Source organism: Megalopta genalis, chromosome 6 (assembly GCF_051020955.1).
Source record: "Megalopta genalis isolate 19385.01 chromosome 6, iyMegGena1_principal, whole genome shotgun sequence".
NCBI classification, from domain to species: Eukaryota; Metazoa; Arthropoda; class Insecta; order Hymenoptera; family Halictidae; genus Megalopta; species Megalopta genalis.
The window spans coordinates 13,229,935-13,251,374 of NC_135018.1; the positions used below are offsets into that span (position 1 = coordinate 13,229,935).

At 42.7% G+C, this 21,440-nt stretch overlaps 1 protein-coding gene across 1 annotated transcript in view; it reads left to right on the forward strand.

The window, feature by feature from the left end:
* Positions 1-5,797: 5,797 nt before the first annotated feature.
* The window catches only part of LOC117226119 (follistatin-A), a 105,157-nt gene continuing 89,514 nt past the window's right edge, over positions 5,798-21,440 (forward strand). The window contains exons 1-2 of the mRNA XM_076523281.1: positions 5,798-6,979; positions 7,647-8,397. Of these exons, the coding sequence (XP_076379396.1) occupies positions 8,154-8,397 (244 nt within the window). The 5' untranslated portion in view covers positions 5,798-6,979; positions 7,647-8,153. The remainder of the gene's footprint in view (positions 6,980-7,646; positions 8,398-21,440) is intronic.

The window sequence follows — 21,440 nt, forward strand, 5'->3', positions numbered from 1 at the left end:
ATAATTACGATAAGCTGAAAATGATGCAACGATTACCTTAAATTCTTTTAATGTCTTCGCAGTTATGCATTTCGCTCAGTCATTTCTAGACTGCGAATTTGATACATTTATGGGAGAAATGTACGGGCGAAACATGGAATAGTGAACAAATAAATAAATAAAACCAGAAGCGTTGGTATGTTGACTACGACTTATTGACACTATTTAAGAGAGTAACAAGATTGCACTTGGCCTCTACGTCTTGCAATTGATGCAGACAATCTTGATTTTGTTATATTTTATTTTGTCGTTCAGCGACCGCAGACATTTCAGAAAAATTCGCGGAAAGATATTGAACGGTGTCTACCGCAAAATATGTGCGACCGTAAAGATTGATCTACGGAGGAGGCTAAGATATTGAACATTTCGGCGGGAATAATTGCCGGTCGGTGCGCGATTGGTCTATTTAAAACACGAGAGCCTGTTCAATGTCCGTATAACCGTTTGCGCGGATTCGATTGCGTAATCGAAAAATCTAGCGTGAACCAAGAAGAGGAGCGCGTCTAGACGGCAGAACTTGAAGGAAGGATTGTTTGCTTTTTCAGTGACGCGTTCTTTCTTGGGAATGTACCGAGGGGTAGACAGAGAGGGGGCAAGGGTGAAACGAGGAGGAAAAGAGAGCAAGGGGGGACGGTCTCGTTGCGAACCGGGAACGAAAAGAAGAACGGAAGAGACCGAGTCGTTTTCAGATTTCTTGAGTTTCGCTATAAAAGACAGATCGACGACGGGGAGGAAGTTCGGTTGAACTCGCGAGAATTTCATTGCACGGTGCATTAAAATGATGGGTTCGTTCAACCGTGTTTACCCGTCCCTTCACGACTTTGTCACCGCGTCTACGTTTTCTCTTGGCTTTATTTACACGTCCCTTTGGGAGCGCTGTCGAACTGGGAAGAAAGTAATTTCGTCTGGTTCTGCTCTTTGTCGTTGGGATTCATTCTACGGATGTTCGTGCCGATTATTAACGGAAACTCGCTTACTTCTGGAGAGAGGATCTTCGCGCATCATCAAAGTTGGCCATCGTTTCCGTAAATGTTCGTTGAAACGATTAATTAAATAAAAGATTACTTGTTATCTGGAAGTTTAAATAGAAGACGAAAATAATTGCTTATTATTTTTTACAGATCTAAATAAAGTACAGTACTGGATATTCCTCGATCTTCATTATTCAGATTTTTGTTTGTTCCAAATAATGATGAAACTATAAAATTAATATTATTGTATTAGTAACCATCGTATTGATTAATAATGTTAACATATACTATTGTATTAATAATTTATCGGAAATAAAAAGAAATTGTCAATTTTGAATGCGATTAATCGAAGTTCTACTGTATTTCAAATAATTAAATTTATATCTTGTTTATGAATACAATTTCAATTATTCCTTATTAATTATCATTTAATTGCTTAGTATTTACTTGTCATTTGTTTTTCATCTTAATTGGAATAAAAAATAACATATTTTTTTATGTTAAACATCCATTATACAATATAATATACGACAGACGAAACGGAAGCAAAAATTGTTTATTATTTGTTTTCCTCTAGAATCCAAATAAAATGTAACATCTTATTTATTGTTTAAAATAAACTTCGCTCAACTCTGCGGCTAATACAACGCTTGCGCGGCGTTCGCGAGAAAAATAATTTTACTACTTCATTCCTTCTGTTAGCAATTTGAATTGTTTGAAAGAAGCGGAACAAAATTCCAATGATTTTCTTGTTTACGCTTCGATTATTAATCTTGCTCCTAAACGCGTGACAAGTTATTCTGATATTTGCCGCAATTAACACATACATTTATGAGTTCTTTGTTCGATGTATTTATTCTTTACTGTATTGTACGTATTAATTATTCATTATTCAATATCGCTATTCATTCTTCGCAATCTGAATAATCGTAAATTAAAAAATCAGTGACCCGTCGCTTTAACGAGTTCCGTGAACCTAGAGTGAAAAAGGCACCCTTACAATCTAAACGTTCGCCCTGCCGACACGTCCAGTCTCCATCGAAAAAGATATTTTCCACCCCCTTCGTTCTCCGTTCCTCAAGAAAAGTGTATTACGACCGAAGTATGAACGGACGAAGAAAACGGAAGGCGAAGGGAAGAACGAAAGGAAGGAAGGAAGGAAGGAAGGAAGGAAGGAAGGAAGGGTGCAGGTACGTAGTGGGGGTTCTGGTACCGTTTGAAGGGGATGCGCTGCAAGAAGCGCGTGGTAGGTCCGGCTGCAAAGGTATCGTCACGTGGCCAAGGGGGCGGTACCGTTTTCTCGTGGCCGCCCGGTATAAAAGAGAGACGTACCACCGGTGCATCCACCAATTACTATTGCACTTTGCCACCGGAACGGAGGCAAGGTCGGTGTACAACCCTCTCGACTCGAACACCGTGTCCTGTTCGCGGGTGTCGCGTCGCTGTCGGTCGTTTTTCCCGCTCTCTCTTGGCTCTTCTTCGATCTTCGGCTGGCCCGTCGACGTCCCGACGTTCCACCCCCGTGTGACTTCCGGTCTACGTTCGCCGCGGTCGTCGATGATCCTTTGCCGCGGAAATCAAAGTCTCGGGATACTTATTTCTTGCAATCCGAATGGCAATCCGAAAGATGGATCGAAAGGGAACAATAAACGCGTTAGCCGTTTCGCTCGGAACAATTTGATCCCGGCGTCGGTCCTTCGGCGAGCCCTTCGCTGCTAAGGGTGACGTGAGACGGTGGGGGCCGTCTGTTACCCCTTGTTCCGCGCTCCTCCGTCGTGATTTCTTCGGACTTGTTTCGACCTTGTTCTACGGTGTGGCTGCGAACATTGTTTATTGTGTTCTTCTCTATTCTATTTTAGTTGAGTACGCTCTGTTTTTTTAAATTGTGTACGCTCTGTTTTTTTTTAAATCGTGTACGCTTTTCTAGTTGAGTTACGCTCCATTTTTTTACTTAACACCAGAACCCAAAATTACTGGTTTCTGACTCTCTTTTTTTACAATTCCTGACTTTATCATTCGAGCATATACTATAATAAAAATCGTAAGAAGTTTAAATAAATCCAATCTTGTGATTCTTATAAAAAAAAGAAATACATTAGTTATATGTTTAGGGCTTGGTAGTTCTGGTGTTAAGTACGCTCCATATTTTTACACAAGTACGCTCTGCTTTCTTTAAATTCAGTACGCTTCAAATTTAGTTGATCCTTCGCTGACAATACAGTTTATCGTTACACGGGGCCTGCCTGAAGGATTTCTCATCGCCTGGTCTATCTCCTATAGTTGTGTGCTCTGAAAGAATTTGATCGGTTTCTAAGACACTCCGATTGATTAGAAACGTATAAGTGATGCGAAAACTGTTGAATGAAAATAAAAGTTCGACGGGAAGTTGCCTTGAAATTGGGGGCCCCTGGCACCGGAGGTTAAAATCATTACGTCAAATTATGTTCGGTTGAATCATTTAAGAAACATTATTAGGTCAAGTACTTCGCTTCTGTTGGTACTTCCTGTTGGGGTTTGCTCGTTCCTCTAGCTTCTCCTAGGAGGATGTGTTTCGTTTTGCAGAATAAGTTGCATTTTCGGGAACAGTCGGCATCGAGGTTGTAATAAGCTGTAATAACGTTTCATTACCGTCTCCGCGAGAGAAAGTTAAGTGTCTGTCTGTAAACGATTATTTTCATGGACTATTTACTAAAGCAACCTTCGTTCTGTCTAACGCGGCAGCGTTCTTTTAGGCGAGCACGTGAAACTTCGTAGAAATTTAAAGAGCACCATCAAAAGAGAAAGTAACCTTGTTCGACCTTTCGACGGAACCTTCGAACGGAACATCTTTCAGGCCATCTTTTTCGGTCTCCTTTTGCCTCTTTTTCATTCTGTCGTATCACAGTGTCCCTATTGGCACGAACTACACTATATTCGATTTTATATTCGATTCGGTCGATAGCATATTGCGTTTCATCTTCGACAATCGAGAAATCATTAAAGCTAGATTTAGGTCATTAACGCTAGATTTATGGAGCGCTAAAAGCGGCTGATTCGAATGAGTCTCTGAAAGTAAAAGTAAGACATTTATGCCGATTCTGAACGAGTATTATCGTAATAAATACCTCGTAAATGTATCTTCACAATCCGATTAATCGTAACTTAAAGAATTACTGACCCGTCACTTATGACGGGTTCCGTAAACCTGGCGTTAATATTAGGTGAAAAGTCCCGAAGTGAAGTTTCAAATCGCGACAGACGAGACGCCGAATACAGTTCGCCGACAGTTCTCAACCAGGTACGAGCGCCCGAGAAGGATTCATTGATCGAAATCCCCGAGCCGCAATTAATTACGCCGTATCATTAAATCGCGGCACTGCGGTGGTTCGGCTCGACCGTGGCGAGGAACCGGAAAAGCAAAAAATCCGAAGCGAAGGAAGTGAAAGGAGAAGTGACAGGAGGACGCGATTTTGATCCCCGCGCCATTGTTCTCCCGCCGCCACTATCGTTTCCACCAAAATTGCCCCCGACTCGAGTATTTCGTTACCATCTCCCTATTCTCGAGTTGCTCTGCTCTTCACGGTAGAACTCGGAAAACGTCTCGGGGAGAAAAGATCGAAAAGTTAACGACCCTGCGGTTTCGGCGCCCATCGAAAACAAAGCGCGGTCGGGTAACACCTCGGTTCTTTTTAAGAAAATCCTTACACAATTTATGCATCGGTAACAAAAAAGAACGGGAGTGAACGCGAGCGAGCGAGTGAGCGAGCAAGACAAAGAGAGAGAAGTTGGAATAGAGAGAGAGAGAGAGAGAGAGAGAGAGAGAGAGAGAGCGAGAGATCGAGGCTCTAAAAATACCTCGGGCCGAGCAAAAAATACGGCGGGCGGTCCGTTCGTCGATCGTTCTCGTTCCTGACTGGAGTCGCAACGACGGGTACGCGACAGGGCCGTGCTTTCCCCGTGCTCCGGAAAGGAATACCGGAAGTATAGGGGCTCTGCTGGACGATTCCGAAGTCCGATACCCTCGAGCGATCTGGGCCCGACAAAGGAGGCGCAACGTCGCCGGCAAAAAACGGTCGGACGAAAAGCCCGGCGAGCAAGAAAGACAGAGAGAAGACCCGAGTGGCTCAAAGAAGCGTACCCACGGCGATTGGGGAAGAAGAGGCGGGAGGAGGGACGGAGAGGTAGGTAGAGACAGAAGGAGGGAAGGGAAGAGAGGAAGAAAGAGGAGAAGAAAGGAAGAAGGAGCCAAAGAAGGAAAGAGAGGAGAAACTGAAGCAAGAAATATTGAAACAAGTGAATTAAAGAAAGAGAGAAGGAAACAAAGAAAGAAGGATAGAAAGAAGGAAAATAAGAAAGAAAGGAACCTAAGAAAGAAAACAGAAGGAAAGAAAAGAGGAATCCGAGAAAGAAGGAAAGAAAGGAGGAACTGAAGCAAGAAAGGATAGGAAGAAAGAAAATAAAAAAGAAGGGCTCTAAGAAAGTAAGAAAGAAGGAATGAAAGAAAGAAAGAAAGAAAGAACGAAAAAGAGAAAGAATGAAAGAAAGATATAGAGGAGGCAAGAAAGGGAGAAAGAACCAGGAGGGGACATCAGAAGGAAAGCGTGGGAGGAGCATGCGGAGAGTGGAAAGAACGCGTGGAGCACTCGGAGGAAGGAAGGAAGGTGGCTTGGGGGCCGGTGAAGGGCAGGAGGATGCAAGAAGTACGGGCAGAAGGAGGAAAGGAAGGTGGAGGTGGTGGAGGTGGTCGAGGTGGAGGAGGAGGAAGAGGAGAAGGAGGAGGAGGAGGATGAGGAGGAGAAGGTGGAGTAGGAGGAGAAGGAGACGATCATGCATGCATGCATGCATGAGACAGGCAGGCGGACAAACAGGCGGACATAGAGGCATAGAGGCAGATAGGCGAGCCGCAGCCGCAGCCGCAGCCGCGATCGCGCGCTCCAAGAAGGGAAGTGGGGACAACATAACACAGCGCGGCCGCGTGTGCAGACCGCTTTTGCAGAGCTTCTCGCTCAGCACACGGGGAAACGTTCCGCCTTGTGCTGCTGCTAGCTGCTGCTGCTGGCTGCTGCTGCCGCTGCCGCTGCCGCTGCTGGCTGCTGCTGCTGCTGCTGCTGCCGCTGCTGCCTGCCGACTGTTGACTGTCGACTGCTACTCTCAGTCTGTCGGGCGGCCTCGTGCGCGCTTGGTTTCCATCGACGAATCCGCGCGCCACGAAACTACCCGCGGAGTTTCGAGCGACTCCGAGTCGGGCTGAGTCGAGCTGAGTCGAGTCGAGTCGGGTCGGGTCGAGTCGAGTCGAGTTGAGTCGAGTCAAGTCAAGCAGAGTCGAGCGATCCGAGGCGCTCAAGCAAGACCGTGTCAACCGTGTAGTTTCGCGAGAGAAAAACCATCGGCTCGGATCAATCGAGTCGCTCGTTGCGGAGCACGATCGGCGTGGAGGAGGATCGAGGAGAGCGAGTGAGGCAGGTCCAGGCCGCCGTTTTCGATCGTGCTGTCTCTCTTTCTCTATCTCTCCCTCCGGAGGATCGCGGAAGAAAGAGAGAGAGAGAAAGAGAGAGAGAAAGAAAGAGAGCGGGAGAACAAGTAGGAGAAAGAGAGAGAGAGAGAGAGAAAGAGAAAGAAAGAGAGAGGGAGAGAAAGAGACAGAGAGGAAAGCGCGCGGGTCTTGTTAGACGTCCACGTGTCTAGAGGATGACGGTGCTGCGACTGCGGATGGTCTGCGGATGGTGCGCCGTTGTGCCGTGTGTCAACCGATCTCGATGATCGGCTCGTGACTGGAGGACGCGTGCCTTCCAGAGAGACAGCTCGAGAAAGTAAACGCCGCCGGTCGTTGGACGGTGACAGGACACTCGACCGCTCGCCCGGGAACGAGAACGAGAACGAACACACGCCGCCGGTTCTCTACAGGTGTTTCGAATCGATTCGTACCGCGGCCACGAGGCCTTCCTCGACAGAGAGCCCGTCCGTGTTCCTTGTGGATGGTGTGATGTTCAGTGAGTTTCCTTCGCCGGACACGTGATCTCTCTCTCTCTCTCTCTTTCTCTCTCTTTCTCTCCCTCTCTTGCTCTCTTCCTTCTCTATCTCTCTCTTTCTCCTCTATCTCCGTCTCTCTCTCTCTTTCTCTCTCTCTCTCTCTCTCGCTCTCCGTCTCCCTCTCTCTTTGTTGCTCTGGTCTGGACGGGGTCCCGTGTCGAGACACGTCTCGTCGCGTGCCTGTTTCGGCTTCGGTCTCGCAGTTTCTCTCGAGCCGCGTTCACCGGACGTGAAGTTTCACCGCCGCGACCCGCCCGAACGGACGGACGAACGGACAGAAACGGGCAGGAGGAAATTCGACGAGCGGTTGATATAACGGACGGCACGATCGATAGGTGTGTTAGATGTTGTCTCGAGGTCGAAGCGTCACGATCGTTCCGCGGTGGCACCGGTGGCGGCGTCTCGATTGAAACGAGTCCCATTTCGCGCGGGATTTCCGTCGCGACTGGTTGCCTGCTGTTCGACTAGACGCACACGGTTACACAGTGCGCGTGTCTCTCTCTCTCTCTCTTTCTCTTTCTTTCTTTCTTTCTCTTCCTCTCTATCTTCTCTCTCCCTTTCTCGCTCTTTCCCTCTATCCCCGTTTCTATCTGTCTGTGTTCACTGTTAACCAAAAAATGCGAACAGTGTCCCAAGGACCTCCCTGTATTCCGTGAGTCGCGTGGCACCGATTCGCGCGAGCCGGCGCCGCGACGCGACGCGCCGCACCGTGAGATCATCGTCGATCGTCGCGACTCGATAGTCGCGTCGTCGTCGTCGCCGTCGCCGTCGCCGTCGTCGTCGCACAGACTGACGAACCGAATAGCGGAGAAGGCCAGCGGAGGAGAATAAAAAGAGGAGGATCGTCGATTACCGATCGGAAGCGCGACGCGTGCACGCGTGCACCGTATCCTCGTGCGGGGATCGAGCCAGTGCGGAGACGGGCCCAGTCGGTTTTTGAAAGGAGCCGCCGTGACGGGAGAGGATCGTGCGCGTAAACGATCGAACGTTTTCAGCCAACGGTGTGTAAATGACGAGGCCGGCGGGTAGGAGGTGCCGGACGGATACGTGGTAGAAACGGTACGAGGCGGCGGCCGATATTCGGAGGAAAACGCAGTCGCTTCGGGTGTCGAGGAACCGACCGAAAGGAGGCAGATGAGATGTGAAGCACGAGGACTACGCGGCGCGGAGCTGCCCGGACCCAAGCCGGAAGTCGAGAAGCCAAAGCTGACGAAGGCGGCCGGAGGACAGGCGGCAGGACAGGCGGCAGGTCGGACGGCTACCTGGCGGGGGCCGCCTGAGATGACGACCCTGCGACGGGGTATCCTGGCACCCCGGTACAACATCTACGTCCTGGTTTCACTGATCGGACTATTGCTGCAGACCCAGACCGCGACGGGTGAGTCCACCCGATTCCTTTACAATTTCTTTTCCTTTCGCGGCGCCCAATGGTGCACCTTTTCCCAAGAGGTCGGCCAAAATGCCATTTCCCAAGTGTACACCAGCGAAACCTTGCTATACGCGGGTGTGTAACATTTCGTTCCATATGAACGGAACGAAAGAAATATATTTCACAGATTCCTTGCGCAATTCTAGTTACTTAACGCCAGCTTTACGAAATACATACTGTGAGCAGCTTGTTTTATATTGCTTCGTAAAACTGACTTTTATTCGACTTGGATTTTTAGCGAGTTTTATCGCAACGCGTCCAACGGCACAAATTTATCGAATAAGTTTCCCATAAATGTATCTTTGCAGTTTCGATGATCGTAAATTGAAAAATTTAGCACACGTCACATCGACGCGTTCCGTGTACCCAATGTTAAACGAAACCGGAAAAACGCTTCTGTAGCGTGGATCGTAAATCACTGTCCAAAGAGTCCGAAGATACGTTCTAACGTTTTCGTTACAATGTAATTAACTGTCTTTACATACTTCGAATTAAACTGTCTTTACACAGTTTAATTTTATTATTTAGCGCGTCGTAGGAGAAATCGCGTTGCATGAAAACGGTGGTCGCAAAACTTTTTGGCGCGTTACAAGAATTCGCGTGATACTGGAGTCTGGTGTAAAATATGATTAAACTTGATAAAGATATTTTGCTCATCGAGTATATAATTCCAGGACGCACGAATCATTTAATGGGATTTCACACTTTGCGTTTCACCTCCCTGTTTCACACGTGTGCGACAACTATGATTTACAATTCCGAAGAATAATCGAATTCTCGCTTAGGGAATTTGATTGTCGTGCGACAATGTTTTCTTTCGTATTTTGTAAGAGGGCGCGTTGCGTTTAATAGAATGTTAGAATTGGGAAGAGAGTTGCCGAAACAGGTAGCGAACGTGTTGACGTGCGAATCTTATGTCAATCGGCAGTAGTTCCTGTCATGTTCGCGACGAGTTCGATACTTTCCACATAAAGGCAAGGTTGAGCAGTCAGAGATTGTTTCGTCATTACCTTCGTAATTGATTGCCGCTGAAATTAGTCTGAAATCATTACATTGCGGATTTTATGCATTTATGATGAAAGTGAGTAGGCGAAACGGAAAACAGCATAAACGTCAGAAGAATTTATATAGTAGTTACGATAATGTATTTGGTAATTTGTAACCTGTCGTACAGATCGTGTGGAAAGCATTCAATAAGGCGTAACGTTCATTTCAGTTATTCAGTTTATTTACTTTTATTTAACTTTCTACTGTTTCCGTCGACGGCGTGCAGATCCTGTGGAATTTCCTTAAACAATGATTGCATTGATTTTAACGATGTTTTCTTGGACTTCGAAAAAATGTGAAGAATATTATATTGTTTAGACACGGGAATTTGTCATGAAAAAACTCGGAGTTTATGGTAAAAGAGATTTATTGATGGAGATAATACAAACAATATTCTATTTTCTATATATTTTAGTGTTGGAATAGTTCCAGAGTTCAGTAAAGTAGTATACTTCAATTATTTCGTCCTCGTGCGTTCGATATCGCTAAAGAAAAAGTGAGAATAAGACCTAAATCTCATCGGTCTAAAATTGGAGATTGCGTCGATCGTAGTAATATTTATTAATCGCGTTACGTTTCACTGAATCTGAAACTGCAAATGAATCTAACGAAAAATATCGACCATAATTTACCACAATTTTCCATGATTTACCAAAATCGGTAACACTGAAAATTTCGAAATCCTAGTCAGTAGATGAGAAACGACGCGCCGATTTCCCAGTAGCATTTGCATCGAATACCAGTTGCCATAAAGACGTCGCGCCCGGACCGAAAATTAAAACGTTAACCACGCCGGCCGCTGGCACTTTTCATTTTTACGGTCGCGGAACCTTCGTTATTGAACTTTTACTTTGACAGTAATCGTGGCACCGCACAAAGGCCGGCAGAAATTGCGGTTCTGATTAAGCTCGGTATCGACGGCCATTAATGTTGCAATTAGTTGCAAAACCTGTATCGAAATCCTCGATAAACGTCGCATAAGAATCACGTATATTTATTGGCCGCACTTTAAAACACTTTGCAGCAGCGCAACGGCGGTAGCAATATTTAATCGTTCGCGAGTCAATTTACAAAGCAGGAACGAAAAATCGAAAGCTTCATTTACTTATCGCTTTTCGTCGGTTACGTAAACTTTAATTACACGTAATCTCCTGCATCCGTTCGCACGATTCTTTAGCCACTTCGTTGTGCCACGCAATCGCTTTACATCGCGAACTTTTATCACGATCGTGCGTTATCAGGGCAACGTACATTCGTGCTTATCAATTAACTTGTTTCTATTGGGTGGGGACTGAAGTTTTATTCGGTTTTATTTATTTAATCGATTCTAACGTCGTAATTCTTTGTAATATCGTTTTGCTATTTTTACGACAGTGACTTGGTATCTTCGTTATGAAATCCATTTGGTTTTTAATTTTATTTTTAAGCAGAGTTATTGCGAAGATCGCGAAGTGAATGCATGACAAAGATTTGACTAGTTCAGGAGACAATAGTTAAGGACAATTGCCATTAGAACAAGATTGTTATGCTTGCTATCTACAAAACGCTTTTCTAAATTTTCGTTACAGACTCAAATAAAATAACACTAAAAAGTCTTTTCATTTTTCGTTTGTTATTATTATAAGTTTATTTAGCGTGTATTTATTTATTTTAGCGTGGTCGCATTAATAGCGAGGTCACATAATAAAGAATAAAGATTTATATTCTTGATTGTAATTAAAATTTATATCGCGCGCGCGCGACACAAGTAATTAAAAGAGAAAACTATAACGAGTCACATATAGATTTGTGGATTTAATGAAGTGGCGGACGTTCTCTATGTTGCCATTGTTTTATCTCTTTTGTCATTCCAGCAATAGCAAAATTAAGAGAATTCGGTAATCTTGTTCCACTAACATTACAAAAAAAGTCAGTCCATTTGGTATTAAATACCGTTTTAATAGGTGCGCCATTGCCTTTTTTGCCCCACTGCATAAAATAACTGCAATTAATAGTGACATAATCTACAGATTCACGCGCGTATCGTCAGCCGACAATCCGACGACAATTCGTTTCGTTCAGATGGAAATCGCATTCTGAACAGTTAGCGCGCGAGTAGTTCGATCGGTTTGCCGGCGAATCGCGCGGTCCACTCGAATATTATGACATTACCTCACCTTTAATAGCTGCAGCTTAGAAACGATCTGAATTGATCCGTGCTGACAAAGCAGTTGCACCTTTTCAAACAGTTGTTCCTTACAATCGGTTTGTTCCACGCCGTATTCGTTGCCGCGGAGGCCAACAATGGTTTAATGTCCGAATGACAACCGGCGTTGACGTAACGGGGGCCGAGGTGTGTTTCGATTGTTGCCGAAGTGCAATTCTCGTTACGAAAACGCCGCACCGGCCGCGGCCGGACAATCGATCAACCGGGCCCCTTTTTATTTGTCGCTGTTGTAGACATCGGAGTACTATGTGTCGCACGCGCTGATCGAACTCATATGTATATATATATATATAATAACAACAATAATAACAACAACAATAATAATAATAATATAATAATAATAATATAATAATAATAATATAATAATAATAATAATAATAATAATAATAATAATAATATAATAATAATAATAATAACATATTATTACGGCGACGAATATATGTATATATACGTACGTAAACGGTGTTGTAAATGTTTTAATTTTCTATCCGAATGATGTCTTTGTGGCAACTGGTATTCGATGCAAATGGTACTGGGAAATCTTCGAAGTTTAGGATTTCGAAATTTTCAGTGTTATTGATTGTGCTGAAACGTGGCAAATTGTGGAGAATTGTGGAAGATCGTGGAAAATCGTGGAATATGATGGTAAAATATGGTGTTGATATCTTTCATTAGTTCTATTTTCAGTTTCAATTTCAGTGAAACGTAACGCGATTAATAAATATTACTACGATCGACACAATTTCCAGTTTTAGACCGATGAAATTTGGGTCTCATTCTCACTTTTTCTTTAGCGATATCAAACGCACGAGGACGAAATAATTGAAGTATACTACTTTACTGAACTCTGGAACTATTCCAACGCTAAACTATATAGAAAATACAACATTGTTTGTATTATCTCCATCAATAAATCTCTTTTACCATAAACTCCGAGTTCATGACAAATTCCCGTGTCTAAACAATATAATATCCTTCACATTTTTTTGAAGTCCAAGAAAACATTGTTAAAATCAATGCAATCATTGTTTAAGGAAATTCCACAGGATCTGCACGCCGTCGACGGAAACAGTAGAAAGTTAAATAAAAGTAAATAAACTGAATAACTGAAATGAACGTTACGCCTTATTGAATGCTTTCCACACGATCTGTACGACAGGTTACAAATTACCAAATACATTATCGTAACTACTATATAAATTCTTTTGACGTTTATGCTGTTTTCCGTGTCGCCTACTCACTCTCATCATAAATGCATAAAATCCGCAATTTAATGATTTCAGACTAATTTCAGCGGCAATCAATTACGAAGGTAATGACGAAACAATCTCTGACTGCTCAACCTTGCCTTTATGTGGAAAGTATCGAACTCGTCGCGAACATGACAGGAACTACTGCCGATTGACATAAGATTTGCACGTCAACACGTTCGCTACCTGTTTCGGCAACTCTCTTCCCAATTCTAACATTCTATTAAACGCAACGCGCCCTCTTACAAAATACGAAAGAAAACATTGTCGCACGACAATCAAATTCCCTAAGCGAGAATTCGATTATTCTTCGGAATTGTAAATCATAGTTGTCGCACACGCGTGAAATATATATAATACAATATGCATTTTTATTCCGTCTCCCTTTTTGTTCTCTCCTCTCCGTTGACCGCCGTATGTATGTTTAACTGATTGAATGTGCCAACCGGTCCGCGCAATTTTATACCCGTCATTTACAAGTTTCCTCTGAAAACGTAACAGGTAGAAGAGAGTATGTACTTATTTCTGGTCGGTTCGTTTATTTTAGTAACTGCACGGCCGTCTGTTACGGGGAACCCCGGGGAAAGAAGTTCTGTTAAACATTCGCGGATATTACGCGAACGCCGGGGATCGTTCCGAGGATATTTTGTTACTAACGATTTACGTAAACGTAATTATCGGTTCCCCGAAACGGTCGGCTCCGCTATTTTCACGGTTTTGGGATCCCGATAGATACGAATTCCGTGATCGATCTGTCTCGATCGATGTGAACAGAGAGGCGGGCTCGTATCAGCAAATAAATCGATCGTCGAGATAATTTATTAACACTAGATTTACAGAGCATTCAAAGCAACTGTTTTCCATTAGTTTATAAAGGTAACAATAAGACATTTATTTTGATTCTTGACGTGCCACATTGTAATGTTTGGCGCAAGTGATACATGTATTGAATAAATAACTCGTAAATGTATTTTTGCAATCTGGATAATCGTTAATTAACAAATTAGCGACCTGTCGTTTGGACGGGTTCCGTAAACCTAGTGTTAACACGTTAACTGTCAAGGAACAATTCCTCTGTGTTTCACTCGCCTGTATTTTCAACAATATGATTGAAAAACGACATCTTCCGAAAATAACATTCGTATTTACAGCCGCGGCACATGCCAGCTACGAAGCCGTCCGTCACATACGAACAAATAACCTACAATAATCGATTATATACAGTAACGTGCAAAAGTTTCTGGCCACTTTTAAAACGATGTATGTTTTGAGACTGAATTTAAAATAATTTGAATTTTATTTGGACAATAGGACTAATCTACTTGACAATGACTGAAATACTTTATTTAAATTTTGCTATTATTTAGAATGACAAAAAAATAAAAAATCTCTCGTTTTTTTAACTTTTTTATCTAAGGCTATACCGAAAATTTAAATAGTGTATTTTGTAGATCTTGATAATTTATGTGCATAATAGAAATTTTATCGAAATCGGTTCACACAGAGGCAACTTACAGGCGTTGAAGGATTTAAAAATCTGGAAATTTACAGTTTTTGGTCGATAGAGTATAAAAATATCGAGACATAACTGTGATTTTCGCAATTGTTTGTAACCCATTTTGAAGTAAAAAAAAAATAGAATAAAAAGATACATCTGAGAATGCTTTGTACATCATGGGTTCTCGAAGTAAAAAAATAGATTAAGAAAAAATTAGATTATGACCGAGGCTGTTTTCTACGTTGTTGCTTCTCGAAGTAAAAAAATAGATAATTTTCGGGGCGAAAATAGATTATGGCTGAGGATGTTGTGTACATCGTTAGTTTTCTAAATAAAAAGCATGGGATAAAAGGAATGCTTTGTACATCGTTAGTTCTCGAAGTGAAAAGATGGATTAAGAAAGAAAAAACAGATCATGGCTGAATAGGAGATAAATGGATTAAGGTTGAGAATGCTTTGTAGATCGTTGGTTATGGAAGTATAAGGAGATGAAACAAAAAAAGAATAGGTTATGGCTGAGAATGCTTTGTACATCGTTAGTTCTCGTTGTAAAAGGATCTCGGTAGTCAAAGTGAAGTTTAGAATACCTTGTAGATCGTTGGTTCCCGAAGTGGCAAAATTAAGTGAGAAAACATAGATTATAACGGTAAATATATCTAGATCTTAACTTGCTTTGCTAATTCGATTCCTGTCGTAAAATATTCCTTCTCGGTCATTTGTGAATACCATTTGATAGCAACGGATAACAACGAGTACGGTGGAAAAGAATGATTTAAGGCTCATTGTTTGCTCGATGGGACTGTCCCGAGGCTGCCAATTAAAGTAGATCGTACGATGATATACATGCGTAAACGTACTGTTGGAGAAAATCTACGAAAAGAGATCTTGTCACAGTTTTCTGCTGTCTGAAAGAAACTTCAACTTCGTTGTTACGCTAAACTCGCGGAAAGACACGATCGCGAGACGTAAACAAAGAAAGAACGATTTCCTAACAAAAATCATTGGAGTAATTAAAGATGATTCTGTGTCAGATCGGTTTCTCTTATCGGCAAAGGCCAATCGTTTGCAATCCTAAGGATTATAGTTAGATTTCTCGGTGATTACGCGATTCGTTTTTAATAGCTGAATCAAATTCGCTTCTAATCGCGTTGATTGCGTTTGATGGTCCCCCAAGAGATCGTGTAATTTTATCTTCGTCAAGGTTGATTTATTTGCCTACGCTAGTTGAACTACTTTTACGACCGTTATGTGTGCGTGTGTGCTCGTTGAAATTCATTGACCCTTTCTTTCTTTTCTTTTAGCGGGTTTACACTTCATCGAATCTTTTTATCCACTCGGCAACGTAATTGTTACGTAAACCGAATTTTCGCGCGCATACATAAGACAGTTTATTGGCCGGATTATTATATAATATCTTACCGTAGATATAGGACGTGTCATATTCGTAGATAGAATTATATGTTCATTTAGCGGAGCTAATAAAATTACCTCACGTTAAACGCAACGCAGAAGATATTGTTCGAATCGAATCTCGCACAGTCCGATTCGTGGGAACCTCTCGTTACGAATACAAATTTTCTCGAATGCCAGTTGTTGTACGGTTCTCCCTGAAATCGTGTGTTTCCACCAACTCCCACGATCTAATCGTAACGCTTAATAAATACCTGCTGCAAGCAGTACAGTTTCATCCGACTAACGTGAAATTAACGTTGCAATCTGTGAAACTTGGGGTAGATGTACCGGTTCTGGACACATTCAGAATTTATATGGTTCTCGACGCGAATATTATTAAAGTCTTGCATCGCATAAGGAGTGTGAAAGTTTTAATATATATATTATTAAATATATTAATTTATGTTATTATTAAATAACCTTCAGTTTTGGCAGATAACTTGCAATCAACATTGTTAAAGAATTCCAACAGTACAGTATAATGGGGGGTAACGCAAAAGTAGCTTTATTTTACTTATTTTTTTTTATCATTTTTGCGTTTTTCTTTTATATTTTCCTCGTTTCTTTCATTCTTCGTATTTTCCTTTTCTTTCAATTTCATACTTTTTGCTTCCAATTTGTTCTTTCCCATCTCTTCTGCTTTCTTCCGTTTTATCTTCTTTGCTATTAACTCTATCCGCATTGCAGTTTCTTTTTCCATTAATTTCTTTTTTTCTTTTCGAGCTTATGTTTAGATCACACGTATCGTACGTTTCGTTTTTTTAGTTAACAAATGTAGCTATATTCTACTTAGCGTGCGAAAACACAATTCCATAGGTTGTTTAAGAATGCTTTGTTACTTAGAAAAAAAAGATTTTTAATTGCATGTATTCACTAGAAATAATACTTACGTTTACTAGCCTGAAGTTCTGTTGATCGCTAGAAAACGAATTAGACTGCGTATTTTATGAATTTTATGCATTTTATGCATTTTATGACAAAAGTGAATTAGTGCAATCCAAAATAGTGAAGACACTGGAATTATTTATGAATACTGTCGCATCGTCGTTGACTTGTTAAAGCGATTAAAAGAGATAAATTCAGCTTTATTTTATTCCCGTTTCTCACGGTTGACTTAAAACATTTTTATTTCGCATAAAGAACCGCAGTCTAACAATTTTCCCGTTTCTGGCCAGAATCGGTGCATCGCACCGCTTGCTACGCTTGTTTCTCAGTGGAATCAGAAGACTTCGTTTCGCTGTTCCGTCGTGGCGACGTTTCGATAAATTTCCGTCGCGCGAAAGTGTGTCACAATGTTGCCGTTGTCTCGGCGAGACGTCTTCGACGGGCTGCAGCGGGCAATCGCGAACGGTAATCACCCAATTATCGTCTCCGTGCCAATGAAATTAGTCCCGTTGATGCCGTGGATTAGCCGCGAAAATGCATCGAGCGGCGGGCGTCGGTCGTCTTCGGACAGGCGATGAAGTGCGAATTAATTCAGCGCTAATTCCACGTCCATCGGAGTCCGGCGATGCCGCGCCGCGGGGAAAACGCGCGAAGCGGCCGAAACGCTGACGAGCGCCTCTCTATAACTTCATTAGCGTGTCCGGGAGGATACCTGGGGAGGTGTCACGCTAAAATCAATTGTCGGCTATTCCTTTACAAAGTTGCAATTCCCGGTGTTCTCGTCGCGTCGCGGCGATCAAGAAATTCGACTTTTTTGCGGCCGAGGTGTTTTCAGTCTATTCGTTTTTCGTTCGAGTTGGTTCAGCCATAGTATAAGTTGCATGTATATAAGTTGGGTGTTATTCGAATTGTTTCAAATGAATATTTATCTAAGATATAATTGTCCGAATGAATTGTTTTTAGTCGAATGTTTTATTCGAATAACGATTATTCGTTATTCGTCACAAATTGTGCTGTCTATTCGAATAAGTTATTCGAATGGATATTGTGAAATTATTCGAATAATTAATGCGAATAATTGTTGATCGTGTATTTGTGTTTAGGCAATTTTGTAAGAATATATTTGCCGAATACATTCGGGATCAGTCCAATTTCAGATACTTATAAAATTATAAAATCGAATACTTACGGTATTATAAAATTATAAATTCTTATTCGAATAAAATCTAATTCGGATAAATTTTTATCTAGATACATTTTTATTCTACTGAATATTTAAGGTAAGATATTAGGATATGTCTCAATAGGTTTTTTGTGCGTCTCACATTTATAATCAACTCCACCAAGTGGAGTTTTATTAAATTCACAGCGTTAAATCCGCGATATTAAAATTATTATCAGATCGTGTTCATTTAATTAAATAGAAAATGTTATTGAAATTGCATCATGTAAAGAATCGACACAGAAAGAAATGGAATTTCAGAAGTCGGCAATGGGGATTAAGTACTTTGTCGTTTAATGCAGTTGCATTATTGAACAGCAGGAGACACAGGGCTTATCGTAGATCTAATTGAGTGTAAGAATGATATTTTGATGAGCGAATTAAGTAATTCGAGTAAAATGAAGTTAGAATTGATAGATTGAAGGATTCATGTGACCGATTTCGAACGGAACGCCGTCTGAAAAGTGCACGCGATTCTTAGCAGACAAATTGCATCGACTCATTGAATAAATTGATTGCCTGGGGACGATCGTTTATTGCATGCACCGAACCGTCCTCCGAATTAACCCTTCGCGTTCGGTTCACGCGAGTAGAGCCGCTGACAACAAAGTTGGCGCTCGATTTAAACGTAGTAGAGTCATTCAAAAAATTCATCTCGAACTTTCTAAAAAGTTTAGATTGTTATCATATCCTTAATTGGTTCGTGCAAACAGAAAAATTGTGTCCTAGAATTATTATTCATTATTTATAATAGAAATACGCCGTACGTTATTCAGCATCGTTGTTTTTAAGGATATTCAATTGAATTAAATATTGAATATTTATTTGTAGGAACTTTGTCAAAAGAAATGCAACAATCTGAACAGAAATTGCAACAGCAAGAAGGGTGTGAAGAGTGAAGGGTGATGCTACAAGTACTATGACGTTGCACTGTTACATTTAATTTCATACTTGCGAAATTGAAAAAGGATATATTGATTAGGATTTGCCAGTAAACTCGCAACAAATTGAAATCCAAGTATATCAATTTCATTTTTAATAAAAAGGGGTGTAAAAATATGAAAACCTTAGCAATGCTAGATTGACTAAATTATCCCGAGCTGTTGGACACAAATGTCGATACATATTCTACTAAAAAAACTAAATAGATAATAGTAGACTAAATATAATAGACTAAACAATAGAATAATAGACTAAATATGATAAATTCGACTAATTCAATCTTGCGATCGAACGCAACGAAAACAGATGCAATCGCGTGACACAATGTAGCAAACACGGACACACACTCTTCTGACTCAATGCAACAAAAATAAATGCAATCTTACGATTCGATGCAACAAAAGCAAGTACAATCTTGTTACTCGATGCAACACAAACGAATGCAGTCTTGTGACTGAATGGAACGAAAAACAGATACAATCTTGATGGTCAACCTAAAAAAAAACCACAGATACATTTCCGCGACTAAATGTACCAATATGCAATCATCCGATTCGATCCAACAAACACGGACGCATCCTTGCGACCGAATGGGGGGAAAAACGGACGCGATCTTGCGACTGAAATGAATACGAACGAACGCAATTATCTCCACGTTTCTGCGCTTCCCAATACATATTCAATTATGCGAAGAAGAAACACCGCAGGACTGTGGCGGAAGTGCAAGCCACCTTGAACCTCGGTGCAACCCAGTCACCGGCTCGGCTCGGCGCTGCGCGGCGCGTCGTATCAATAAAACCCGTCAACAGTATTTCCCAATTAACACCGGCGTCTCGTCCGGAAAGTCCGGAGGATTCGCCGATCGATCACCGGCGCTTTCATCGGCCCGGCCGGCTCCGATAAAATATGAAACAGATAGAACACTTTATTGCGACCATTACGGGAACACGGCGTTTAGAGGAGCCGAAACGTCGAGGCGGCGCGGCGCGGCGCGGCGAGAGAACATCAAGACAACGAAAGCAAAGCGAAGCGACGCAAAGCAAACCAAAGCAAGGCGAACCAAAACAAAAAGCAAAAAACCGGCAGAAACGTGAACTGGGGATGAGAGAGAGGAGAGAAAGAGAGGGAGTGAGAGAGAGAGAGAGAGAGAGAGAGAGAGAGAGAGAGAGCGAAGAGCCGGGCTACCTATAAAACGACACGGAGCGTCTCGCGAGGAGGACCCGTGAGGGTACCGGGCGCGGAGAGCGGGTTTCGCCGGCCAGTCTTACCGAATCTCCGAGGTCTTGACGAGGCCGATCGTTCCGCAGGGGGTTGCAGAAGCTGACACGGACGTAGGTAGGCTACTTGTAAGTAAAGCGACGCGCAGGCAGCGCGAAGGGAAGAGGCGAACGAGAGAAGAGGAATCGAAGTGATCCGACACACCGAGGTACGGAGGAGGAGGAGGAAGAAGCCAACGCACGCACACACCGGCGCACGGCCGAGAGACGGACAGCAGACAGGCGGACACACACCGATACGCGCCAGGGAGAACGTGGAAGGGAGAGAAAAGGGGGTAGACGGGTAGGGGAAGAAAGCCTGGTGTAATGGAGGAACCAGTTTGCGGGTCAGTGCTCCGCATCACCGAGTGGAGCTTGAGCCTGTAGACGCGAGGACGATGCCACTGGGCGAAAGAAGGACAGCGGCAGGGGCAGAGGGTCCCTCTAGGTCTTCGCCAGGGAGATCGGGGAGAAACGAAGGGCCGGCGGGGGCAGATGGAGGGGCCAGAAGGGCCCGGAGAGCCGTGAAGCCGCTCGCTCGCGAAGACGAACAGAGACCTAGGGCCACACTGGGCCGCGAACCGTCGCGGAAACCGGCGAACGTCACCCCGACTTTTCTTGTTGCGAAAAGCAACATGGTGGTCACACCGCTTCCAGAGAGCTTTCCAACCCCTACGCCGCGTCCCGCGCAGAGGGAGACGGAAGTTCGTTTCGACCGAGGCCCCGGATGATACTGTCGCTCGAGATGATACTGCTGGTGGGGATGAGTTTCAGAGATGGATTTGGGGGATTTTAGAGTCGTTGTGTTGCTCGAGGGATGTCGGTCCTTGCTGGTTCAATTTTTTTACTTGGCGTGTTTGCGCCGCTATTCGTGGGTCGCTTCTGAGACGCGTTGCTAGAAGCATGTAAAGAACATCGGATGGTTCTGGTAACTGTATTGTGGATCCTTATGCGACGGAAAATTAGCTGGACGAATTTTTTCTCCTTTTGATATTAGATCGGTGCACGCGAAGTGTTTTAATAAAATAAAATAAATCTCTAAATAAAAAATAAATCTCTCTGCTCACTTTACGTTGTTGTTCGAAAAGAATTTTTCCATAATTCTGGATTTAATTGTTTGCTTCGATGAGAATAAAAGTTGCACCTGAATTGCCATTTATTTCGAGTTTGTGTCTACAGACACATTTCAATTAATACGACATTAAATTATAACTACGTTTCATTTTCGTCTAAT